The sequence below is a fragment of the Hemitrygon akajei genome, chromosome 5 (genome assembly GCF_048418815.1).
Source record: "Hemitrygon akajei chromosome 5, sHemAka1.3, whole genome shotgun sequence".
Taxonomy (NCBI): Eukaryota; Metazoa; Chordata; class Chondrichthyes; order Myliobatiformes; family Dasyatidae; genus Hemitrygon; species Hemitrygon akajei.
In genome coordinates, this window is record NC_133128.1 from 141615561 (window position 1) to 141643301 (window position 27741).

The 27741-nt window shown below is 40.7% G+C and overlaps 1 protein-coding gene across 1 annotated transcript; it reads left to right on the forward strand.

Moving 5' to 3' along the window:
* Nucleotides 1–285: 285 nt before the first annotated feature.
* Nucleotides 286–27372, forward strand: asb1 (ankyrin repeat and SOCS box containing 1). Its single transcript, XM_073046724.1, has 4 exons — nucleotides 286–675; nucleotides 11833–12135; nucleotides 22284–22669; nucleotides 26892–27372. The coding sequence occupies exons 1-4, from the start codon at nucleotides 428–430 to the stop codon at nucleotides 27023–27025; spliced, it is 1071 nt and encodes a 356-aa protein (XP_072902825.1). The 5' UTR covers nucleotides 286–427; the 3' UTR covers nucleotides 27026–27372.
* The last annotated feature ends 369 nt before the right edge of the window (nucleotides 27373–27741 follow it).

Below are 27741 nucleotides of genomic sequence, written 5' to 3' on the forward strand. Positions count from 1 at the left end.
GATTTAAGGTAAGTTTATTTATTTTTAAAAAAAACACCATTCAACCCTGGGATGGAAGGAAACATTTACACAAATATTGAGTTTCCAAAAGATAAATAAAGAATTACAACTAATTGATCAACAGATAAGTTTTGCGAAATATAAAGAAATGCAACCGCTTGAAACAAGGGACGGGCATCACAAAAGATAACTAATGAAGAATTGCAACCTCTTCCCCCGGCGCCGACACCGAGGGCTTCGCCGCGCTGTGCCCGGATGCGCGCGGCCGATTGGCATCGCGCGTGCACGGGGCTGCTGTGGGAAGCGCCGACAACACGGGCGGTACTCGGTCCGGGTTTGAGCCTCGGAGACGGGCAATGGAGGCGACCGTGCTCTCGCTTCAGTTGTTCCGCCGCGGGATGGCGGCCACAGAGTAAGAGCGGCGGCCATGTCCGAGCGGCGTTCAGCCGAAGGCGGCGATGCCGCTCCCCCGAGCCCTGGCGCCGAGTACCGGGAGGAGGCCGAGGGAGCGACGGCCGCTGGTACCAGGGCCGGCCGCGACTTGAAGGAGTGGCTGCGGGAACAGTTCTGCGACGGTACCGCGGAGGAGTCGGAGGACACCCGGCTGCATGATGCCACCTACGTGGGAGACCTGGCCACCATCGCCACCCTGCTAAAGGAGGACAACTTCAGGAGGTGAGCGGAGTCCCACCGCTTATTATTGTTCATAATTCAGAAATCACCGCTGTCCGTGAAACTTGAGCCCTCAGTCTCCATTTAACGCGGCAGTCTGTATTACAATGCGAGCAGGGTAATTTTAATGCAGTCATTCTCTGGAAAATATTACCGCCAATCTAATCTGACAGTTGTTATTTTCTTTACGGCGACCCTAACATCTTTCCCTGTGCAGGCAGCCAACTTGCCAGTGTCGATCATGTATACCACAGCAAGCCGTATCTCATTCGCCATCCTCCCCGTCATTGCACAAATACCTGCAGACCCTAGTTCAATCAAGACCAATAATTGAACTGGATAACTGGTGTAGGCATAACCACTTCTAAATATATGCGTTTGGAAAGGATGGTTTTCCCCACTTTACCTGTATGTTAAAATGCTATGCTGTAATTGTAATACATTTCCTATTATAACATTACAAAATGTTCAGAATTCTTATCAAATCGTTGGTTTGGAGTTGTGTTTCTGATGGAATTCTTGCAACTTAATAGTTACAACCCAGTTACTCTTGAATTTGGTGGGCTACCTTATTGAACCTTCCTAGCACTAATGGTGAAAGTACTTCTACAGGAAACCATTGATGAACAAGGGTTTGTAGCTTACAGAGTTCATTGTTGGTAATGTTCTGGAGGTCCTACTGCCATTGGCCTTTTAGGTGGTTGAGATTGTGGGTCTGGGAAATGCTCCATGGATCTTGTAGATAGTAATAATTATACTCATGATGTAGTGGTGGAGAAGGCGAATAGGAATTTGGGTATGGTGGCCATTTGGAATTGCAGTAGATTTTCCTTTTTGTCTCTGTGGCATCTCAGAGCATCACACAATGAAATTCTTTTGAGGTTGCTGTAGTATTGAAGGAACATGACAATTGATATATCTGCAGATAGCATAGTGATAATTTCCAGGCAAGCTCATTTGTTTATGTTGATTGGAGATTAGTATTAGTCAGTTCACAGAAAATGACTCTGCTGTCATCTTTGAAACAGCATTGTGGTATCTTTTAAAATCACCTAAGAACTATTCACCTAAAAGCGTCTGCTATTAAACATATCTGGAAAAAGAGCACCAGTATTGAGTTTAGAAATTATTCAATACTGCACCAGTTTGGTTTTTGAGTGTCTGGAGGAAGATTGGAACTTGCATCCTTAAGATTGTATGGACAGAATGAACCATGTCACAACTTTTTAGGATTGTGATTTTGAGAGTCTGCAGCAGTTCTAATAGACCAGCAAGATGGATAAACAAACAGTGTGCAAAAGACAACAAGTTGTGCAAACACAAAAAAAGCAATAAATGTCAAGAACTTAAGATGAAGAGACCTTGAAAGTGAGTCTATAGGTTGTGGGAACAGTCCAGTGAAGTTATCTCCTCTGGTTCAAGAGTTTGATGGTTGAGGGGAAACAACTGTTCCTGAACTTAGTGGTGTGAGTTCTGAGGTTCCTGTACTTTCTTCCTAATGATCTGGATGGTGGGGGCTCTTGATGATTTCCTGCGACAGTGCTCTGTGTAGATATGCTCAAGTGGTGGAGAGGGTTTTACCTGTGATGCGCTGGGCTGTATCCACTACTTTTTATAGCCATTTCCCTTCAAGGGCATTAATGCTTCTATACCAGACCGTGATGCAACCAATCAATATCCTCTCCACTGCACATTTATAAAAGTTTGTCAAAGTTTTGGATGACATGCCGAATCTTCAGCAACTCTTAAGGAAGTTGAGGCACTGCCATGCTTTCTTCATTATGGCGTTTGCATGCTGGGCCCAGGACAGATCCTCTGAAGTGATAGAACTGAGGAATTTAAAGTTGCTGACCCTCTCCACCTCTGATTCCCCCGATGGGGACTGGCTCATGGACCTCTAGTTTCCTCCTCCTGAGATCATTAATCAGCTCCTTGGTCTTGCTGACATTGAATGAGAGGTTGGTGTTGTGGCACCACTCAGCCAGATTTTTAATCTCCCTCCTATATGCTGATTCGTCACCACCTTTGATTTGGCCTAAGATAGTGACATTGAACATTGAACCTGTGCTTGGCCTTGTAGTCATAAGTATAAGGTAATGGAGTTTGTAAAGGAGATGTTGCCAATCCGAACGAATTGAAGTCTGCAAGTGAGGAAATTGAGGATCCAGTTGCACAAGGAGGTATTGAGACCTAGTTCTTGAAACTTATTGATTATTTTTGTGGTGATGATAATATTGAATGCAGAACTGTAGTTAATGAAGAACTTCTTGATGCATGCATCTTCGCTGTCCACATATTCCAGGGTTGAATGAAAAGCCAATGAAATGGAGTGTGCTGGTAGGCAAATTGGAGCTGATCCAAGTTGTTGCTCAGGCAGCAGTTGATATATTTCATCTCCAGCCTTTGAAAGTACTTCATCACAGTGAATGTAAGTGCTACTGCATGATCGTCATTGAGGCAGATAGTATAGTATAGGGTCTCAGTACATGATCTCAGGGTAGTATATTGTGATGTATATGGCTTTGTTATAAATTTATTTTGAACTTTGAATACTGTCTAGGGAAGTGTAGCAAAAGAGTTGACTATTCAGCACTGTGAACTTGATCAGTATTTCAGCTATGTTTGCTTCTGTAACCCTTTCAAAGCTTATTTAACAATAACCTATCAGTTTCTGTGCTGAAACTTTCAATTGCACACCCCCAATTCTTTCTTTCACCTAACTGCTTTTCTTGGGTGAGTGTCACAATTTTGCATCATTCTTCAAATGGTGATTCTGAAGACTATTCCCAAACTGCTGAGCTCTTATCTTAAAATCCCTTGCTTCTCAAGCAGCAGAGTTGTTTCTTCTTGTGTACCTTATCAACCTTGAAAGCACTTCAGTTAGATCATCTCTTATTTTTTGCACATTCAAGTGTGGTCTGGAGGCCTCCTTTTATAACTTTGCCTTGGTACCATCAGAACCCTGAAGAGAGGGACCAAATATGGACACAGGATGGAGAGCTGTCTGGGATTTTCACACTTTTCCAGAGGTGCTTGTGGTGGAGTTTATGGATGGATCAGGTTTCTAGGCACTGAAGAATTGCTCTATTGTGAAAGTGGTGTTTTACAAACTGAATCTATGCTGGACGTCATGATTATATCCATGAGAAATTCTGTAGATGCTTGAAATCCAAAGCAACACACACAATGCTAGAGGAACTCAGCAGATTAGGCAGCATCTATGGAAATGAATGAACAGTCAACATTTTGGGTCGCAACCCTTCTTGGGATTAGAAAAGAAAGGGGAAGACGACAGAATTTTTTTTAAAAAGTGGGAGGAGGAGGAGGATGGCTAGAAGATTATAGGTGAAGGCAGGTGTATAGGAAAGATGAAGGGCTGGAGAGGAAGGTATTTAATAGGAGAGGAGGAGAAGATCCAGGAGGAGGTGATGGGCAGGTGAGAAGAGGTAAGAAGCCACAATGGGGAATAGAAGAAGAGGGAGAGAAAGGGAATTTTTGACTGGAAGGAGAAATTAATATTCATGCCATCAGGTTAGAGGCTATCCAGACAGAATACAAGGTGCTGCTCCTCCACCCTGATGATGCCCTCATCATGGCGCAAGAGGAGGACATGGACCGACTTGTTGGAGCAGGAATGGGAATCAGAATTTTAAAAATGTTTGGCCACTGGGAAATTCCACTTGTGGTTGGAGTGGAGGTACTCGATGGAGTAGTCCCCCAATTTACGACAGGAGGTGAGGGAGGAGATGAATAGGTAGGTATAGAACTTTGACTGCTTTTAGAGGTAAGTGTCAGGAGGGATATTAATGGGGAAAGGTGAGTGGACAAGGGAATCACAGAGTGAGTGACCCCTGCAGAAAGCGGAGGTGGGGTTGGTAAAGATAAGTTTGATGGTAGGATACCTTTGGAGATGGCAGAAGTTGCAGAGAATGATGTGTTGGATGCAGATTTTCTTGGGGTGGTAGGTCAGGACAAGAGGTGTTCTATCACTTTTAAGGCAACAGGAAGATGGGGTTAGCGTGAGTGGTTGGAAAAGGAAGAAATGCGGATGACGGCAGCATTAGTGGTGGAGGAAGGGAAACCCCTGAAGGAAAGCCGCATCTTTGGAACACGTGCGGCAGAGGTGAAGGAACTGAGAAAAGGAAATAGCAATTTTGTAAGAGGCAGGGTGGGAAGAGGTATAGTCAAGATAGCTATGGGAATCAATAGGTTTATAAAAGATGTCAGTTGATAGTTTGTCTCCAGAGATGGGAACAGATTGAGAAAGGGAAAGGAGTTGTCAGAAATACAATCCTGATTATACCATTGCTTTAGAATTGCAATGATTCAAGAATTTGTGTTAGCACCAAGGGAAATTAGAGATGGCCACGTAAATACTGATCTTGCCATTGAGCTATTTTGCCTAAATGCACTAACTTTAACATATGTTGACCTTGTATTCTCTGGCTCGGAGGCCAACGTTCAGCTGTCCAGGAGGGTGAACTCTCGCAAGATGACAGGCCCCAGCTGGTTGGCGTGGTGGGGCGTTCAAAGACATTTTCAGTCTTTCATTGCTACAGTCAAAAGTTCCCACCTGCTTTAAAAGGGCAACACTTATACCAGTGCCCAAAAAGAGCAAGGTGAGCTGCCTTAACCACTATAATTCAGTGGCACTCATATCTAAGGTGATGAAATGCTTTGAGAGGTTGGTTATGGCTAGAAACAGCAAGGACATGGACCCACTGCAATGTGCCTATCTCCATAATAGATCTACAGCAGACACAATCTCATTGACTTTCCTCATGACCTCTGATTGCCCGGACAGTACAAAATACCTATGTCAGGATGCTGTTTATTGGCTACAGCTCGGTGTTTAACACCATTCCTATAGCTGTGCTCAAAAAGCTCCAGAACCTAAGCCTCTGTATCTCCCTCTGCAACTGGATCCTCAGCTTCTTAACTGGAAGACCACAATCTAAGTGAATTGGAAATAACATCCCCACTTGCTGATAATCAACACTGGTGCACCTCAGGAATGTGTGTGCAGCACACTGCTCTACTCTCTCTACACCCATGACTGTGTGGCTAAACACAGCTCAAGTGCCATCTATAAATTTACTGACGATACAACCCTTGTTGGGAGAATTTCAGATGGTAATGAGAGGGCATACAGGAGTGAGATATACCAGCTAGTTTAGTGGTGTCACAGCAACAACCTTGCACTCAACGTCAGTAAGACCAAAGAATTGTTTGTGGACTTCAGAAAGAGTAAGACGAGGGAATACGCACCAGTCCTCATAGAGGGGTCAGAAGTGGAGAGAGTGAGCAATTTCAAGTTCCTAGGTCCTAACCTGGGCCCAACATATTGATGTAGTCATAAAGAAGGTAAGATGGTGCTATATTTGATTAGGAGTTTGAGGAGGTTTGGTATATCACCTAAACACTTGCAAATTTTTAAAGATGTACCGTGGAGAGCATTCTAACTGACTGCATCAGCATCTGGTATGGGGGTGGGTGGGTACTGCACAGGATCAAAGAAAGCTGCAGTGAGTTGTAAAATTAGTCAGCTTCATCATGGGCTCTAGCCTCCATAGTATCCAGGACATCTTCAAGGAGCGGTGCCTCAAAAAGACATCCCCATCACCTAGGGCATGCCCTCATTGCTACCATCAGGGAGGAGGTACAGGAGCCCGAAGGCACACACTCGAAGATTCAGGGGTTGTTCTTTCCCTCTACCATCTGATTTCTGAATGGACATTGAACCCATGAACACTATCTTACTACTTTTTTATTTCTAATATTTTTGCACTACTTATTTAACTATTTTATTTTATTTATATATATATTTACTGTTATTCAGTTTTTTCCTCTCTATAATTATGTATTGCGTTGTTCTGCCGTCACAAATTTGACACATTTCACAACGTATGCCAGTGATATTAAACCGGATTCTGATTTGTTTGGTCCTTACTTAAATGTAATGTTTAAACTGTTCCATTACTTTTATTTAAGTTGCTTGCACAACCTCTCCAGGTTATTAATGGTTTTTCTGTAGGAAGAATCTGGAATATTTGTCTGTGCTATGTATTTTGACTGTGGTTGAAAAAATGAGGCCTCTAAATCACCTTTTGGTTTTGCAGTAATTTATGAAAGCTGGGTTATGCTGAATTTTGTTATAAATGTCAGACAAATTGTGGATGAGCCAAAGCTTTATCCACTTAAATAGTAGAAGAGATGTTACAGGAGCCTCAACCATCAGGCTCTAGAACTGGAGAGGATAACTTCACTCACACCAGCACTAAACCATTCCCTCAACCTTTGGACTTGCCTTCAAGGGTTTCTTCATCTCATGTTCTTGTTATTTATTTATTTATTGCTTATTTATTAGTATTTTGTTTTTTTTATATTTGTAGTTTGTCAGTTGTACATTGGATGTTTGTCAGTCTTGTATGAGGTTTTTCATTGATTCTTTGTATTTACTGTGAATGCTTGCAAGAAAATGTTGACATATATGTACATCGATAATAAATTCACTTTGGACTTGGTTTCTTCATAAACATCCACTATTCAATCACACAAGAGATTCTGGAGATCCAGATTAACACAAAATGTGAATAGCTGATGTTTTGGGCTGAGACCCTTCTTCAAGACTGGAAAGGAAGGAGAAAAATGCCAGAGTAAAAAGGTGGTGAGAGGAGGAGGAGGACTAGCTGGAAGGTGATAGATGAAGCCAGGTGGGTGGGAAAGGCTGAAGAGGAAGGAATCTGATAGGAGAGGAGAGTGGACCATGGGAGAAAGGAAGAAGGGGACACCAGAGGAAGGTGATAAGCAGATGAGAAGAGGAAAGGGGCCTGTGTTGGAAACAGGGGAAGGGGGAAAATAGCAGAAGGAGAACTTGATGTTCATGCCATCAGATTGGAGGTTACCAAGATGAAAAAGGAGGTGGTACTCCACTGTTCAGTGTCAAAGATTAATTCCATACGTGGCACTTCACTCTCAAATTTTCTGGGAATTCTCATATTTGTTGTTCTGATTGACTAACCCTGATATGTTTGTGTTCTTTTGGACCATGGGTTGTTGGAGAGCAAATGCTAATAAGAATATGTGACTTGAGATGTTAACTGCACAGATTTTATTTTACACACTTCCCAATCGATGCGAATCAGTACTTCTCATTGATCTGAAACGTTAACTCTGAGTTTGTTTCCACAGAGACTGCCTAGTCTGCTGAGTACTCTCCATTTTATTTCAGATTTCTGATTATTAATTGAGCAGTGTGCGAATTGGCAAAGAGTCAGGCAGATTAGAGGTGCAGATGTAAAGAGAGATGGGGAGAAAGCTTGAATAGGTTGCTATATTTGGATATATATCAGCCATGATGTGTGTAGCCATTTACTATATATCAGCCACAATCATATTAAATACTGAAACAGACTCCTAGTGCTGGATGGTCTAATCCTCCATTTTCTGTCTTACTGTTTTATAGGACACAACAAAGTTCAAAGAAATTTTACTATCAAAGTACCTTGATTTATTTTCTTGCAGGCATTTACAGGAAAATAAAGAAATACAATAGAATTTAGGAAAACTAAAAATAACCAAGACTGACAAACATCCAATGTTCAAAAGAAGACAAAACATTCAAATAATAAAAAAGTAAATAAATAATACTGAGAATTTGAGTGTAGAGTCCTTGAAAGTGAGCCTAAAGGTTATGGGGTTAGTTTAGTGTTGAGGTAAGTGAAGTTATCCACACTAGTTCTGGAACCTGATGGTTGAAGGTAATAACTGTTCCTGAACCTGGTGATGTGGGACCTAAGGCTCCTGTACCTCCTGTCTGAAGTGAGAGGAGAGCATGGCGTAGATGATGAGGGTCCTTGATGGTAGATGCTGCATTCATATTGCAGTGCTCCTGGTAAATGTGCTCAGTGATGGGGAGGGTCCAAAAGGTGGAGATAGGAGTGACAGAGTGTATTTTAGTGATGACAAAAGAATCTAAAAGAAATAAGAAATGAAAAACAGACAGATGAAATGTGTGGCCAGATAAACATTCATAATAGACACATGGAAGGAAGTTGTTGGATGAATAGCTGATGTGAATTCAAATTGGAGATATGACATGATTTTCAGTGGTGTGTATGTGGGGGGAGGAATGGATGGAGAGAGATCGGATTGCAGAGGAAGCAGTAACTAACTGGTTTAAAAAAAAATTCCCAGATGAGATTAGGCTCTTTATAGTAACTGAGATTATATAAAGCAAAGGGAGAGGTCTATCTGGAGGATTTTAGCTTTGGTATGGGACAAACTAGCAAAGTTGTGCTCAGGAAGGTGATGAACTCCAATTGCATGTTGATGATTGTTGTTCCAGAACTTATAAAAAGAAAAGGCATGTTTAGTTTTAGTGCTAATCAAGTCCAATGGAGTATTTGAAATTGATAGTTTAAATGGCCACTAAGTTCCTGAGTTGGGACAATGTAGTGACATAAACTGCCCATGAGAAACTGCATCAATTTGTTGATGGGTGACACGTTGGAATATCAACAGGATGTGTTTAAAAATAATGTGATGCAAAGCTGATGTGTAGCATCAGAGCCGAAAACTCTACTTGCTAAAATAATCTTTTATGGATGATCAATAAAGAACAACATAAAACGTAAAGGAAACAAACATGCATAATTTAAAAAAGACTACTTGCAGAAGCAATGAAGGTTAATGAAACAATCATACTTATATAATTGCAAAATAAAAGAACTTAAAGGATATGAAAATCTACTTTGGGGAGGAGATTGTCAGAAGTCTTGTAAGCCCCTTTAAAGTTGACAATGATATTATAAAATGAAAATAGAGAAGTGTCGGAGATAATTTCTGTCATAGATATCATTGTGCCAGACAACTTGAAACTTTGGGAGTTGGCCAATATGAATATACATCAATAAAATTACACTAAATGAAGAATGCAGTAAAGGACTGTATCCATGGGACCCTCTGGTTTTCATCTTGGGGGTTTAATGTAACGAGGTGAGGACATTGCAAAGCTTTCTACTGATCTCTTAATTGAGAAGTTGTTTAATAGATTGAAAGAAAAGTACTTATGCCAGCATATGAATAATAGGAGAGAGAAGGAAGTTACAGACCATTTATTTGCTCTGAAGAAATCATGGTCTATCATCAGAGCGGCTGAGGACTGTAAGCTTTCACCTGATCAGAGGGATTGCCAGTGACCAAATCTTTTGGCTGTGTTGCAAATATTGACCAATAATTATCCTGTGAAAAAAGTGCCTACATTTTTAAGTGAAAGTTGCTACTTTAGTGTTCTCTGTCAAACTTTACAGTGCCTACCACCATTATTTTGACTGAAGATTTTATTTTTTATTTTGGCTGGAAGAAGAATATGATAATCTCTATCAACCTATCTTGAACTGTCCTTAACTGTGAAATTTAATTAGAATGAGATTTACTATCAATGTTTTATATGATATGAAATATGTTGTTTTGTGGTAGCAGTACTATGCTAAGGCATAGCATTATTCTCCTTTTGCACTACTTATTTTGTAATTTACAGTAAAGGGGTAGAATTCATAAACTGTACAGAAATTTGTTGGTGGAGGGGAAGCTCTTTTCAAGATTCAAAGTACATTTATTATCAAAGAATGTAGACTTGTCTGCTTACAAAGCTAGAAACCCGACAGAATCCAGTTTTAAAAAAAAAGATCTGCAGCCAATGTGCAGAGAAAGAAAAAAAAACCAAATCATGCAGACAATAGAAATGAGCAATAGCAATCCGAACCAAATTGAGTCCTTAGATCCAAATCCTTAGAGCAGCCCAGAGAAGGCCTAAGCCTTGATCTCAATTCATACTAGTGGGGTAAATCACCATGAAGCTCGCAGCCGGGGCAGTCTCATAGCCTTAATGTCAAGGAGAAAGGAGTGAACAGGAGAATTACAACAAAAAAAGTCATATTGAATTGTATTGAAGGACAGATGGTTCTTTTTCAAAGTTTAAAGTTCAAAGTAGATGAGAATTCCATTTGAGAATTGTTTTAAAGTAGGAGAGAGGTTTAGAGAAGGAATTTTAGAGCTCAAGGTCCAATCCCATTCATGAAGTGATCAAAATAGGGATGAACAAGAGGCTGGAGCTCGAGGAGTTTTAACTTTTGGAAATGCTCAGCTGGTCGTGCTGCATCTCTGGGAATAGAAATTGAATTAACATTTCAGGTTGAATACCTTTTTGTCAGAAGTGGGAAGGATAGAAAATTGGCTTGTTAAACGGCAGGGAAGGTAGGGCAAGGAGAAGGAGTATGATAGGGTGATCATTGAATAAACAGAACAAGGTTATTTTGTCAATGAGTGAATTGGAACAATTACAGAGCGTAGACAAGAATCAGTGTGCATTTGGCTAGGTGGTCACTTTTTTAGATAGAGCACGTACACTCATTCCACAGGAATGACCCAGAGCTACTTGTTGCCTGCCACTTCAATCCCCTATTCCACTCTGCGGCCTTCTGTACAGTTACAATAGGGCCTGAGGAACAGCTTCCATCTGGGCATGTTACAGTCTCTGAACTCAATATTGAATTTTACTACTTTGAGGAACTTGACTTCTCTGTCTGTTTCCGTAATTCATATGATATTGGTTCAGCTTGTTTGCACTCTTCTCTGGAGGATGGTTGTGTGTCTAGTCTGACCTGCCAGGCACATCTTTCCACTCTGCACTCCTTCAATCCTTTGTCTATGTTCTCACTCTCTAATGGCTCCCATCCACTCACTGACCAAATAATCTTGTTTACAGTTTATCCACATGATCACCTGGTTTTACCCTTTCATTTATATCCCCTTGCCCCACACACCCTGCAGCTTAATCAGCTTCTTTTCTCTTCCCAGGTCTGATTAATGGTATTCAACCTGAAACATAAACTGTGTTTCTCCACTCACAGATGTGGGCTTTGCAGTTTGTTTTTACTTTAAATTTGCAAAGCCTGTGATTCTTTTAATTTTTTGGGTCTGAAATTGAGGTGATTACAACTGGAGAAGAATACAACAAAATTTAGAGCAGTGATAAATTCTTCCCAAATTAATGGGGATTCCCATTATTTTGTGTCTAATTGTGGGGGTCGTGCACATTGTGTCTGGATAATTTGGTGTGATGTCAGTTATTCAGAGAGGCTTTTTTGTGTGCTTTAGGAGAATCAATGAGAAGTCGGTCTGGTGTTGCGGATGGTTGCCCTGCACTCCCCTGCGGATTGCAGCGACTGCGGGCCATGCTGACTGTGCGGACTACCTGCTTAAACAAGGGGCAGAGGTGGACTTGGTTGACGTCAAGGGACAGACTGCACTGTACGTGGCTGTTCTGAATGGCCACGTGGAATGTACCCGCATCCTCGTACAAGCGGGTGCAGATCCGAATGGAAGTTGCCATCACCGCAGCACGCCTGTGTATCATGCCTCACGGGTGGGCAGAGCAGACATCCTCAAAGAACTAATCAAGTAAGTTTGGGGGGGGGTGGGCACGGTTGGGTCTCACATATAAAGCCTGGGGCATATAATGCAAATCATAAAACTTTTCTTACACATTAAAATCATGCTTTTAAAATAACAATGAGCACAAGGTTTCATTGCTAGAGGGATAGAATTGAGAAGTGGGAAAGCTGCACTAAACCTGTGTCAAACTCATTAGATCCACATTAAGTACTGATTGTAGGTATACTCGGAGAGAGAAAGCATGGTAGCAGAACCTTCAGTATATTGAATTTGCACCAATTATCAATTGTCTGTTAAATTTGCAGTGGCCATTTAACCTACCAACCTGCATATCTCGGGGGTGTGGAAGGAAACTGGTGCAGCAGAGGAAACCTATGTGGTCATGGGGAGAACATGCAAACTCCATGCAGTAAGCACCTGAGGTCAGGATTAATCCTGTGTCTGGCACTGGGAGTCAGTGGCTGGACCAGCTAAGCCCCCGTTCTGTCCTCTGTTTATTTTTTAAAAGAATACACCAACCAATGTATAGGGACTGGAGCAGGTGCAGACAAGATTTATTGTGGGGAAACTGGAAATGTGAAGATCTATACATCAGAAGTTAATTCTCTGCCTATATCTATTTTCCGTTGAGTAAGGAAGGTTGAAGAATGACATGATAAAGGTCTTCAAAATTATGAAAAGGGTTTTAACAGTGAGGATGCAAAGAGAAGGTTTCCACTTATTGGGGAAGAGCGTAAGTATAGAAGTGATATAAGGCAATCTTTACAAAAAGATTGGTGAGAATGTGGAACTTGTTAGCATGGAGAGTGGTTAAAGCAAATATTGCAGATTCATTTTAAGAGGCAGTTGGTGTAAACATGAAGGAAAATAAAGCAGAAGCTTAAACCACCAAATTTAGATAAGCAAAGGTTGCAGGAGGCTTGAGTGGACCATAATTACAGGGTGAATTGTTTGGGCTGAATGGCCTGTTTGGACTGTATATCAAATGTAATCCTGTATAAGTTGGGCACAGCTCCCATTGCTCATCCTGTGTTAGCTACATTTTTTTTGAGTTTGGTAGAAAAACAGTTTCTTTGTATTTTATCCTGTATACTGTGACTGACATGATGAAAGAATAGATCATCATGTAGCTGATTTCAGTTTCAGTTTACAGCATATTCATCCAGCTGTGAATGCTAAGTAATAACGTCTCTCTTGGCTGGAACATAATGTGGAAATTGTACTCGCCTCTGCATGGGTGAATGTCAGTTGTACACAAGACTGGGTTTGGTTAAATGAATTTTTTTTAAAGAAATGCCTGTTTTTTGTTTATTAACTTTGCAAAAGTGTAGGAACAGGATGAGGTATTTTAGCTGCTCATATAATTTTTGTCGTCATTAATCTGTGTCTCAGTTCCAATTATTTCTCTTATTTGGAGGCAGTTCTCTTGTATGACAACATCTATCCATCTTTAGTAAGGGAACGTGTTCTGAGTGTTTCTTAAGCACGTCTCATCCTGATTTGGTTTGATTTTTAGAATTTGTTTATTTCCTTCTACAAGCTTCCTAACACTTGTCTGTACATTGCATTTTGATAGTGTTATAAAGTATAAGGAAGATTAGCTTTAGTTGTCACATATACATCAAAGTATGTAGTGAAATGTGCCATTTGCATCAAATCAATTAGCAAAGAATGTGCTGGAGGAAGCCTGCAAGTGTTAGCATGCTTCTGGCACCAACAAACCATGCCCACAACTCACTAATGCTAACCGTACATCTTTGTAATTTGAGAGGAAGCTGAGGCATCCAGAGGAAACACATATGCAGTCATGGGGAGAATGTACAAGCTCCTTTCTGACACCAGCAGAAATCAGACCCTGATCTGATAGCTGGCACTGTAAAGCATTGTGCTAGTGGCTATGTTTAAGTGTATAAAAGAGTTGTACTCTTAGAGTCATAGAACACTACAGCAGAGAAACAGGCCCTTCAGCCCATCTAGACCATGCTAAACTATTAATCTGCCTAGCCCTGTTGAACTGCACCTGGACCATAGAACTTCCATACCCCTCCTATCCATGTACCTATCCAAATTTCTCTTAAATGTTGAAATCGAACCTGACTCCACCATTTCTGCTGGCTCCTCATTCCACAACCTCACCACACTCTGGGTGAAGAAATTCCCCCAATATGCTCCACTTTAACATTTTACCTTTCACCCTTAACCCATGACCTCTAATATTAGTCTCACCCAACCTCAGTGGAAAAAGCCTGCTTGCATTTACCCTATCTATGCCTCTAATAATTTTGTTTACACCCTATCCTCTTTATATGCGAGGGATACATACCTTGTAGTCGATGCATAATGTGAATAATTATTTAAATTGAGAAAATAGGGATGCGTTCCAAAGGGCTTCCTAAATATGTTTCATCTGTAATTTATTCACATTTTCATACCAATACGACACAAAAGCAGAACCACAAGGTAACATTCGTATTATATTTCAGCAATTTAAGGTAATATTCAACGTAATAAATCATAGAAGGTTAACATACTAGGGTGTACAGTATTCACCAACAGTGGCAGGTGTGTTCGCTCTGGGAGATGAGTGGTTGTTTTGGTGTCGGGATCATATCAAGCACAGCAAGGGGTGAAGGAAGACTCACAGAACTCGTAGAACTGCTGGCAGCAGGAGATGACACCGGTTTGAAGAAAGTGGTGAGGGTTGTTTGCTTGGCAGCATTTTGTTTTTCAGCATAAATTTGCTTGTAGGGGAGAAGGGTTGATGGAAGGGAACGACTGAAATGCTGACTCTGTTCTAATCTTGGGTCCATGTCCATTGCCATTTGTGCCAAGTGTTCCGACTTCCACCGTTCCCTCACCGTTGGTAACCTCCTGGGATTTTCAAAATCGCCTGTTGCTTGCAGCATCTGAGAGATAGTTTGCCGTAAAAAAAAATAAATAAATGAATAAAATCCTTGAATGTGGATCACACCTTGGTCGAGTGGTTGACTCAGTGATGTTCTGTTAGGTGGCAGGAAATGCACTGTTATGTTAGGATGAATGCTGTCCAAATGTTTAGGATGGGCTGGCGCATTGTCAAGCAACAAAAGAACTTTAAAGGCAAGATTCTGTTTCCAGCAGTAGTGTCCCAGAGCTGTGTTACCTTCAGCTGATGCCGCGCTGTTTATAATTTCCAACTTTTTTCAAGTGTTAAAGTGATTCTTTGCCGCTCGGCTGATGGCCCAGGAATGACATCGGACGCTTAGAAGGTACAGTTAAATATTTCAAGCACAAAATCACTGCACCGTAGGTAAAACCAACATAAGTTTAAAAGCACAAGATCACACATCCACACCTTGCCAAAACCAATGTGAGGCTGGCAGGAGTGAGACTGAGGCGCGTGCACGTGATTTGTATTGGTGGGAAAGCAGTGCTCCTCGCATTGAGGATGCAATGCTCCTCAGACAGGATGAAGAGGTCAATACTCCCCAATGCCATTAGGCTTTACAATTCTACCGCCAGGACTTAAGAACTTTTTAAAAGCTATTATTAATGCTTTTTGAGATAGTGATTTAGATGCATATCATATTTTTTTACTGAGTTAAGTATTGTATGTAATTAGTTTTGCTACAAGAAGTGTATGGGACATTGGAAAAAAGTTGAATTTCCCCATGGGGATGAATAAAGTATCTATCTATCTATCTATCTATCTAACTGTGAGATTTGGACGCATGTAAGGAGACGTTGGTAGAAATAGGTTCCTCGCATAACTGTGAATCCACATTGTCTGAAGGCGCATATAACGAGGATAGGGTGTGCCTCTACCAAATCTCCCCTTGTTCTTCTGCACTTTAGGGAATAAAGTCCTAACCTATTCAACTTTTCCCTATAACTCAGGTCCTCAATCCTGACAACATCATTGTAAATTTTCTCAGCACTCTTTCAATCTTATTGACCTTTTTCCTCTAGTTAGGTGACCAAAACTGCGCTTAATACTCCAAATTAGGCAACTTCAACATAACATCCCTACTCCTGTACTCAATATTTTGATTTTTTTTTTGTAATTTATTTTTTTATTGAAGTTCATCACAAACATTTCCATAAGATGTATTTCAGACATTGTACCTATATATCATATATATCACAAATCTCCACAAAGTATTTATCTGAGGTACACGTTTATAGAAAAGAGTGGAAAGAAAAAACAAGCAAAAGGAAAGAACTATGTACAAGTAGGGAGTGATTTTTTTTTACAACAGATTCATTGATTTGTAAGAATAAAATCAGGCCTATGAGGTATTATGTAGTTAAACCATTTTTCCCAGTATGAATCAAATTGTTCCAAATTGGATAAAATTCTCTTACGTTTGATTGGATTTAATAGCCCATTGACATTAAAAGAAATGAATTTTACCTTGTCCTTCGCCATCTGTAGTTATCTGTCAATGTATCATTGAAATTAGAATAAAACTTAATCGATCTACTCCCTGAACAAATAAGAACCAAGAAACGCAAATAATAACAAAAATGGCAACGAACGTATGATTCCAAGGCTGAGGTCTCTAGTAGATGACCCTGCGTTGAGCTAGAGGAAATGTCTAGCTGTGGGGGATAACCCCTCCTACTTGTGAGTTGAGGGCCTCCATTGCAGTATTCATAAAAGTCAGTGAACAAATCCATTACACAGAAAAGATTTCCCTGTGTACTCCTATATATACATATATATAAATATACACGTGTGTGTGTGTGTGTGTGTGTGTGTATATATGTATATGTGTAATATATATATGTATACATACACATACATACACACTCATTTTGGTGGGGGAAAAAGGAGTAAGTGAGCGAATAAAGAATAACAACTAAGTAATATAAAATCCACATTATAATAAGTATTTCTTGAGATAGGTATATCACCTTGTACTTTTGCTTCCATTTAGCTTCTCAACATTTTTAAAGTTAGCCAAACCTTATGGCTCTTCTGAAGGGGGTGAGGACTGTCTTTGGGAAACTCCCGGTCTCTTCCTGATATATTTCTCTTGGTCTCCTCCCGTCCCCTGCCTTCTCGATTCTCGCACTATTTCCCAAGCAGAGCGGGATAATTCCTCAGCCAGGCTTTTGCTCGTTTTGGTCATGCTGACGGGCAACCCTCTGGCCTTCATGTCTTTAGTCGCCCCTTCCACTGTCTGGTACAACTGCGTCCCATTGTCATAAAACACTCGAAGTTTAGCTCTGACTTAATATCAAGGAGCTGCTGCTTTATATCTTTCTGGACCTCCGTTATCTCTTTCAGGATTTCGAAGACATTCGCTGCCTCTCCTGAACGAGGCCCAGCAGCCGCCTCGCTAGCACGCGGTCCGGTAGGAGAGCTGCTTGCTGCACTCCTCTCGGACGCAGGCTCCGCAGTGTCGCTTTTTTAATTTCCATTCCTTTTCCCCATTCTTGCCCCTCTTTTCAGTTCAAATATTTTTCAAAAAATACTATATTTGATGGGTTAACTGGGCTTAATACGTGTTTTTCCGGAGGAGCTAGTGACTTAAGCTGCCATTCTCGACAATGACATCACCGGAACCCCAATATTTTGATTTATTAAGGCCAATGTTCCAGAAGCTTTCTTTACAGCCCTATCTACCTGTGACACCACTTTCAAGGATTTATGGCTCTGTATTCCCAGATCTCTGTTCTGTTGTCCTACCGCTCACTGTAAGTTCTACCCTGGTTTATCGTCTCAAAGTGCAACACCTCACACTTGTCTGTATTAACTCCATATGCCATTTTCAGCCTATTTTTCAAACTGGTTTAGATCCTGCTGCAAGTTTTGGTAGTCTTCCTCACGGTCTACTACACCCACCCGCCCCCCCCCCCCCCCCCAATCTTGATGTCATCAGCACATTTGCTGATCCAGTGTAACATGTTATCATCCAGATCATTGATATAAATGACAAACAACAATGAACTAGTGGCAAGCCACTAGTCTCAGGCCTCCAGATAGAGAAGTAACCCATCTACTACCACTCTTTGACTTCTCCCAAGAAGCTATCTCATTTTAAATGCCAAACGATTGAACCTTCTTGACCAACATCCATGTGGGAGCTTGTCAAAGGCCTTGCTAAATTCCATGTAGACAACATCCACTGCCTTGTCTTCATCAATTTTCCTGATAATTTCCTCAAAAAACTCTTTATGATTGGTTAGAAACTGCCAACCACGCACAAAGCCATGTTGACTATCCCTAATCAGTCCTTGTGTATGCAAATACTTATACATCTGGTTCCTTAATACCTTCCAATAATTTATTTACTACTGATGTCAGGCTCTCCTAGCTTATTCTTGGAGCATATCTTAAATGACAGAACAATGTTAGCTGTCCTCCAATTCTCAGTAATCTCACCCATTGCTAAGGAAGTTTTGAATACCTCTGCTAGAACACTTGCAATTTTTGCATTAGCCTCGCGCAGGTTCCAAGGGAATACCTTGTCGGCTCTTGGGGATTTAACCACCCTAATTTGCCTCAAAACAGCAAATGCCTCCTCTGTATCCTCTGTAATCTGTAGTTGGTTTCTGACCTCACTTTTGCTTTTCCTCATTTCTATAGAATGTGTCTGTCTCCAAAGTAAATACAGATGCAGAAAAATCTGTTTAAGATTTCCCCCATCTCTTTCAGCTCCATGCATAGATAATTATTCTGATCTTCTAGCACCAATTTTATCCCTTGTAATCCTTTTGCTCTTAACATAACTGTAGATGCCCTTGGGATTCTCCTTCACCTTGTTTGCTAGAGCAACCTCATGCCTTCTTTTTGCCCTCCTGATTTTCTTAAGTGTTCTTTTGCATTTCTTGTACTCAAGTACGTCGTCTTCCATCCTGCCTATACCTGCTATGCATCTCCTTTTTCTTAATCAGGGCCTCAATAGCTCTCAAAAACCAAGGTTCCCTAAACCTGTTACCCTTGCCTTTTTATTCTGACAGGAACGTATAAACTCCATACTCTCAAAATGCCATTTTTCGAAGCCTTCCATTTACCAAATAGACCTTTGCCAGAAAACAACCTGTCCCAGTTCACACTTGCCAGATCCTTTCTGATACCATCAAAATTGGCCTCCTTCTAATTTAGAATTGCAACCCATGGACCAGACCTATCCTTCTCCATATTGATCTTGAAACTAATGGCATTGCAATCACTAGATGCAAAGTGTTCCCCTAACCAACTTATGTCTCCAGCTCTGTCTCATTCACCAATAGATCTAGTATCAAGGTTCAGTGTTCATTTTATTGTCAAAGTGTATATGCACAATACAACTCTGATATTTGTCTTCTCCAGGTAGCCATAAAATACACATGAAAAAGGAAAAGAAACAAAACTCAGACCCCAGAATCCTCCCCCTCCCGCAGAGAAAAAAATATCAACAATCCCCGGCCCCCTTACTTGCAGAAAAAAAGATGGTGACAATAGCAACACACTCCATCCCATCCCCAGCAGAAAAAATAATTGACTAGCCTCCTCACTTACAAAAAGGAACAGTGACAGTGGCATCAAAAATCCCCTATCCCATTCCCCCACCCACCAATCAACCACAAGAAAGAAAACACTGGAAAACTGAAGGGGCCAATATAAAGTACAAAACAGTCATATAAATCTCAGAATATTGAATAGTTCTTCCATAACTCAGAACTCAGCCTGGTCCGAGTGGTGGCCTCTGTTGGGAGCAATCACTGACCGGGTCTGAACGCTTTAACGTCGATGCTTCAATCTTTCTCACAACTTTGAGATGGAGTTGTTGGTGATCCCATGTCCTGTCTTGGTTTTTTTTCCCCATGTCAGCTTGTGTTCTTGGCCCCTTTTGGCTTCTCGTCTCTGATCTCCATGAGGCAGTTCTCCTGTCGTAGCTTAGTGCTGGATCCTTTGATCGAGATCCAAACCATATGTCTCAGACATCAACAGTTTCCATAACAAAACAGTACAAAAAAGAACAAACAGAAGACCTGGAAAAACTGAAATAATTTAATAGATTTGTTATCCGGAAGGTGTCACCCAAGGAATCATTGTTTGCTGGCGCCATTAAGGAACACATTTGACAAACTCTATCCCATCCAGACCTTTTACAGTGTGGGAGTCCCAATCAATATGGAAGGTTAAAATCGGCTGCTATCACCACCTTGTGTTTCTTGCAACAGTCTACAATCTGTACAGATTTGCACCTCTAAATCCTGTGGATTATTGGGTGGGTCTATAATATCACATTAATGTGGTTATTCCTTCCTTATGCCTCATTTCAATCCATGTAGACCAGGGGTGTCAAACTCATTTTAGGTCACGGGCCGGATTGAGCAAAATGCAGCTTCATGCGGGCCGGATCAGTCGGACGCGTGCGAACGCAGCTTTCGTTGCCTCCGTTTTTTCAGCCTGCTCTCATGTGTCTCAGTCTCTGCTATAACTACAAAGTGTTTCACTTTACAAATTCCGTTTCTTATGAAGAAGACTGCCGAATAAACACTAAAAACCCTGAAAACCTGGTACCTGAATAAATTCAGCATTAGCCATATCATACGCCATAGGCGCTTTGATTACTGGGGCTAGCTTTAATAGTAATTAGATATTATCTCGCGGGCCAAAGATAATTCCACCGCGGGCCTTGAGTTTAACATATATGATGTAGACTGTAGATAAGCTCTCCAGTCTGTCCTGTGTGAGTACCGCCGTGAATTTTCCCTGCTAAGTAATGCAACTCCTCCCCCTTTAATCCCTCCTGCTCTATTACATCTAAAACAACAAAAGAAATATTGCTGCCCGTCCTACCCCCTCCTGCAACGTTTCACCAGTGCCTACAATGTCATAATTCCAGGTGCTGATCTGTGCCCTAAACTCATATGCCTTTCCTACAATACTCTCTCAAGGTCCGAGGAAATATCATGTCAGGCCCGGGGGATTTATCTACCTTTATTCACTGTAAGGCAGCAAGCACCTCCTCCTCTTTAATCTCTGTATGTTCCATGACACTACTGCTTGTTTCCCTTCTTTCCATATATGCTATGCCAGTTTCCTGAGTAAATACTGATGCAGAAAAACTGTTTAAGATCTCCCCCATCTCATGAGGCTCCACACATAGACGACCACTTTGATCTTCTAGAGGACCAATTTTGTCCCTTACTGTCCTTTTACTCTTAATATACTTGTAGAAACCCTTTGGGTTTACCTTCACATTATCCGCCAAAGCAACCTCATGTCTTTTTGCCTTCCTGATTTCCTTCTTTAGTATTTTCTTACATTTTCTATACTCTTCAAGTACCTCATTTGTTCTTTGTTGCCTATATCTGCTGTATAGCTCTTTCTTTTTCTTAACCAGATCGCCAATATCCTTTGAAAACCAAGGTTCTCTTTGCCTGTTAACTTTGCTTTTAATCCTGGCAGGAACATGCAAACTCTGCACTCTCAAAATTTCACCTTTGAAGGCCTTCCACTTAACACATCCTTGCTAGAAAACAACATCCCAATCCACTCTTCCTAGGTCCTTTCTCATTTCCACAAAATTGGCCCTTCTCCAATTTAGAACCTCAACTTAAGGACCAGACCTATCCTAATCCATAATTAACTTGAAACTAATGACATTATGGTCACTGGACCCAAAATGTTTACCTATACATACTTCCGTCACCTGACCTGTCTGGTTCCCTAGTAGGACATCAAGTGTTGCATCCTCTCTCGTAGTTACCTCTATATATTGATTTAGAAAGCTTTCCTGAACACATTTGACAAACTCCAAGCCAACTAGCCCTTTCACAGTGTGGGAGTCCCAGTCAATATGTGGAAATTGACTGGGACTCCTTGCACTGAAATATACACAACTCAGAACATTAGGCCTGTGATGCTCAATCTTTTGATTCCTGACTTTGTAGGCTTAACAACTTCTTTCTCCACAGTCACTCCTCTATCTGTTCTGTTTCTATCCCCCTTGCTACTCTAGCTTGAATACTCCCTCTTTCCCCTCTCCCCCCACCCAGTGCACTTCTCCTTAACCTTGCATATTGGATTGAGAACAAGTATTTCAACTATGAACTTGGGTGTTTCAGGGCACACAACCATCATGTAATTGTGTTTTTATGTGAGAAGCAGTAAATAGATTTTTTTCTATAGAAGTCCCTGCGGTATTATGACCCTGTTTACTCTCTGCTTTCAGATATGGTGCTGATGTTGATGTTGATCACCATTTAGCCAGTCGTATCTCTGCACCTGCTGCTCGGCGATTCACGTCACTAGGCGTGTGCCCACTCTACATCAGTTCTGCCTATCATCATCTCCAGTGTTTCAAGTTGTTACTGAAAGCCGGAGCTAACCCGGATTATAATTACTGGGGCCAGGTGGATGTTAAGGCTTTTCCTAGAGGATCTCCGACCTGCATTCTGGATGCTGTCCTACGGCATGGATGCGATGTGGAGTTTGTAAAACTTTTGATCGACTTTGGTGCTAACTTAAATCTAGTTAATTGGGAAGGACTGGACGTGGAAACAATGAGTCGCATGAAGGTGAAGGAGGAGGCGTTGCAGGTCTTCAGAGCAGCAAAAAGTAAGATCATAAATCAAGTCTCAGCTGAAATTCCTGAACTGGCAACATTTCTGAAATATTACTCTTAACCTAATTTCAGATACAGAATTTGATGTAAATAAAACCTTATCTAAGTTTTATTCCTAAATTTTATCCAATTAACTGTTCTTCACTGATTCTAATCTCTTGCATTTGAGAATTGTTTATTACTAGTATTATGATTTTCTTTTTCCTTCCAAGCATTTAGATGTGAGGTATGTTAAGTGATTCCTGTTTGAGGCCCGATTAGTACATAGGTTGACGATTCATTGTATGGCCTTTAGATCCTAATCTGGGTTGCTAGTATAGTTCTCAGAGTGCCACACTGTTGCAGTTGTTACCTTTTGAACCAGGTTTCTGTCTGCTCTCTTGGGATAGATGTAAAATATATAACATTGTAATCTGAATAAGAACACAGTCCTTTCTGATGGTTTGGCAAATATTTATCCTTCAACCAGCAGCTCTGAAGGAGCAGAGAGTCTGGGCATTAATTAAATTGGTGTTACAATAATGGATGTAGTTCTTTGGTTATCAGGTGTTTTGGGACATCTTGCAAAGATGAGCAACTTAAAGTTAGGTTCTGTCTTTCTCAACAGATGTGAACCCAGCTGCTCAGGTGAATTAGTGTCAACACTGGCTAGTTGATTGCAATGCTTGAGCAAAGCACAATATCTAAGATAGTTGCTGTCTTGAAAGCAGATTTTGCAGATATGATTTTTGGATCTTTCAGTTGGAGACAACCCACTTTGAAGACTACACACATTCCACAATTAAGAGGCATTGTTGGTCCAGCTTATTAGAGTTGACATTATTCTGTGTCCTGGATCCTAAAATGCCATTGGTATGTATTATGGTGGCTCAATGCTGGTTAATGCCATCAATGAATAATTTAATGTGGTGTTATACTTCACCATCCATGTTGATAGTCTCTTTAATATGCAGCATGCAGTTATCACTCCTCACCAGATGTGTGGTTCCAGTATGTGGCACAGTGGAGGTTGTCTTCCTCTTCAGATGAGCTGCTTGGATAAGTAGAACCAAGAGGTTTATGTGGAACAAAATCACCAGCACATCAGTTAGACTGATTTAGAGCCAAAGCAGCATTTGTGGAAGGAAACAGTTAATGTGTCAGGTTAGTAATCTCTCTAGAATGCTGGTCTATTGTACGTAAGCACACTGAACACCGACTTCTTGTCAAATCTCTACCATTAAAAAGGAAAGTGCAAATCCAAAATGAGCGGAGAGAGCAATGAAAGGAAATGATTACTCATTAAGTGTGGGTTCAAGCCAAAAGTGAGGGAAATTAATTTGTAATGTTAGTTGTAACAGGGAAGGTACGTTAATTAAAATACAAGAGGTGGTTTACTTCTGCTTAAAAGAATCAAGTTCTTTTCCCATTGGGCTCTCTCTTTCTCTTTTGGCAATTTGTTGGTAGCTTAAGACGGATGAGTGGCAGCCTTGCACGTGATAAGGAACAGTAAAAGTTTCCTGCTGCCAACTATACACAGCATACAGATCTCTTCGATGCAAGCTCTAAAATCACATTTCCTCCCATCATTGCCACTACACTCAGTCCTGTTAACTGGCCTACAGGGACAGAGATGGAGGCCAACATTATAAGACATCAGTTGCTTTTCTGACAGGTCCTACTGCAAGGTACGATGCACTGCAGGTCTTGGTATCTTGAGCAGTGTATAAAACTGAAGGAACTCAGTGGATTAGGAAATGTCTATGGAGGAAGTGGACAGTTGATATTTTGGGTTGAGACCCTCTCGATCTTGAACCTTGCTTGTTTATTTCCCTCCATAGATGCTGCCTGATGCTAACACATTGTGGTGGGGAAATGGGGAATTTTCTTAACACTCTCCATGTGTATGTTTTATCTTTTTCATAAGATGAGATTTGTCTGACAACATTGCTTTAAATAATTGATCATGTTTTGTTGTCTGAGAATTTTAAAAACAGAACCACCAATTGTGCAACATCTAGATTCCTTTAATGTTAAAAAAATTTATCCTTTTTATGATGAGAAATGTGTGTGTGTGTGTGTGTGTTGCACTGATCGTTTCGGTGATTGTTCATTGTACAGTGTGTCTTGGGCATCTGAAACCTGGCGGAGCTCATCCCTCTCCAGGTTTTTGGAGGGCTGGATTCGAACTCGGGAGCATTCACTTCGACGTCCGGCGCTGATGCCACTACGCCACCAACCGGCCTAATCACTGTGTTTATCTGGGCCAAATACTTGTCTGTACCAGTCCCATATGAATCACTTGGTCCATACCCTTCTACACCTTGGCAATCCAAGTGCTCATCCATAAGCTTGAAAGTGGAGAGAGTACCTGCCTCCTCAGGCATTGCATTGCAGATTGTGGGCACCTGCCAGGTAGGGGAAAAATACTTCCTCCATTCCTTCTAAACTTCTTACACATCACCTTTAAATTTACAATCTCTAGCCACAGACACCTTTAACTTGGGGAAAATGATTTTTAATTTTGGCCATATTTATTGCTATTCTAATTTTATATATCTCTATCAGGTCTACCCTCAGCCTCTTCTATGCCAAGGAAAACAAACCTAGCGTGTTGTCTTTTTTGTTACTGAAGTAGTCTAATTCAGACAACAACTTGGTGAATCCCTTCTGCACTCTGTTCATTGCAGTAATTTCTTTTGTAGATTCAAACTTCTATAGAACAAACATTTATAGATGCATAGTGGAGAGTATACTAACCGTTTGCATCACAGCCTCATATGCTCTGGAATGGGAAAAATCTACAGGAAGTAGTGAATGAAAGCCCTTCTCATAATTGAGTACATTTACATGGAGTACTGCTTCAACATCATAACATCATCAAAGACCCTCCTCCCCACTTCCACCACCCCCCACCCCCGGCCTCCAGGTTGTGCCTTCTTACTATTACCATCCTGCAGCAGGAGGTTCAGAAGCACCAGCAGTTTCAGGAACAGTTATTATCCTATGATCATCAGGCTCCTGAACCAGCATGAATAACTCCAATTACCACTATTCTGAATTGATTCTATGCCCTACAGACTCACTTTCAAGGACTCTTTACAACTCGTGTTCTCAGTATTTTTTATTTGCACAGTTTGTCTTTTGCACATTGATTGTCATTCTTTGTCTGTTTAAGTATGTTTTTTGTAAAATTCTATTGTATTTATTGTTTTTACCTGTATATGCCTGCAAGAAAATTAATCTTAAGGTAACATAGAACAATACAGCACAGTACAGACCCTTCGGCCCACAATGCTGTGCAGACCCTTAAACCCTGCCTCCCATATAACCTTCCACCTTAAATTCCTGCATATACCTGTCTAGTAGTCTTTTAAATTTCACTGGTGTTTCCACTTCCACCACTGACTCAGGTAGTGCATTCCACGCACCAACCACTCTCTGAGTATAAAAACCTTCCTCTAATATCCCCCTTGAACTTTCCACCCCTTACCTTAAAGCCATGTCCTCTTGTATTAAGCAGTGGTGCCCTGGGGAAGAGGCGCTGGCTGTCCACTCTTATCTGTTCTTCTTAATATCTTGTATACCTCTGTCATGTCTCCTCTCATTCTCCTCCTCTCTAACATATGGTAACATATGGTATATACATACTTTGATAATATGTTTACTTTGAACTTGTTTCCTATATTATAGTGACTATAACTGCGCACATTAATCAAGCTGTTGTTCTAACCATATTTCATTAAGTTTTACCTAGAACTCCCTGCTCTTATTCTAATGACGGCATGCTCCATGTGCCTTCTTTGCCATCTAATCTAGATGTGCTAGATTACTTTTGGGGAACTTTAGGCTTAACAACTAAGATTCCTTTTAGGACATAGCCATTTATGATATATGTCCTACCCTTATTTGACCCCTCAAAAAGAAAATCTCCCCTAAACAATCAACAAAAGCAAAATCTAATACTTGTGTGGGTCTGGTATGTTGAGTCTCGGCAACTTTTGTGCTCTAGATTCCTTAATGCAGTAGAGTATCAAACATAAAGGAACATTTCCTACCTCAGTATGTTCCCTGTCTTCTAGTTTAGAATGTTTGGACTTGTACATGTTGCTGTTGTATTGTTTACTGGTGTTGGTAATGGAGGTTTGATTTATTGTGTTCTCTAAAAGCCAGTGGTTTAACATTTACTACACATTGCATGGAATGCTCATTAAAAGAATGTTTCTTTCTGAACAGGTACTCCCAGGGCGTTGACATCTTCCTGTCGCATTGTCATTAGGAGAGCGCTGGGGAAGTTTCGTCTTAATCTGATCCAAACACTGCCTATACCAGACACAGTCAAAATCTTCCTGTTACATGAAGATACTTGAAGGAAGATCACATTTTACTGCTCTGCATGATTTCTGTTGGACTGAAGCTTCACTATGCTTATCTGGGGCTGGACTAACATTGGAAATTCAGGTTTCTGCCTCACTTGACTGATGTAATGTATCTTGGAGAGTGAGTTGTTGATTTGCTATTCTTCATTAGCCAGGTCAAAAGATTTATCCTGTTAAGGTTCTTGGAGTGCAATATCACTGGCATTTGTAAGAAGAACAGAAATCTCAAAGAAATGATTATGTCCTCCATCAACAACAGTGTTTACCAATTATAGACAACATGTAATATCCAGTACCTCTTAGTGAATTTAAGGTATCAATAAACCTTTGTAAAAGTATGTAGGTTAATCAAACTCTCTAATGCTGTACTTGACATCAACTAAACACTCCAATGGATTCCTATTTTTCATTGACAATATTGTGTGTCTCCAGAAATTTTCAGTAGGTAATACCTGACAGAACAGGCAGAATAGTTTTGTTTGACAGGAGCAGATGTATTAACTGTAACATTAGCTGTCTTTCAGCTATTGTACATTTAGATTAATCCCAATTCATTTTACAAGAAGTTCTTGGAGATACAAAATGGTATAGATATAATTAATTATGAAATTGATGGTACCTTGTTTGGCATCCTCTTGAAATATTTTACAAATTCACTATTCAAAATTGGTCAACACACTCCTTATTTTCTGAGGGCTTTGGTTTGA

Bases quoted from the DNA above. Each gene is read 5' to 3' on its own strand.
- asb1 (XM_073046724.1), top strand. From the start codon at position 428: ATGTCCGAGCGGCGTTCAGCCGAAGGCGGCGATGCCGCTCCCCCGAGC. The intron at 676-11,832 runs GTGAGCGGAGTC...TGTGTGCTTTAG, and splicing joins AAGGAGGACAACTTCAGGAG to GAGAATCAATGAGAAGTCGG. The intron at 12,136-22,283 runs GTAAGTTTGGGG...CTCTGCTTTCAG, and splicing joins ATCCTCAAAGAACTAATCAA to ATATGGTGCTGATGTTGATG.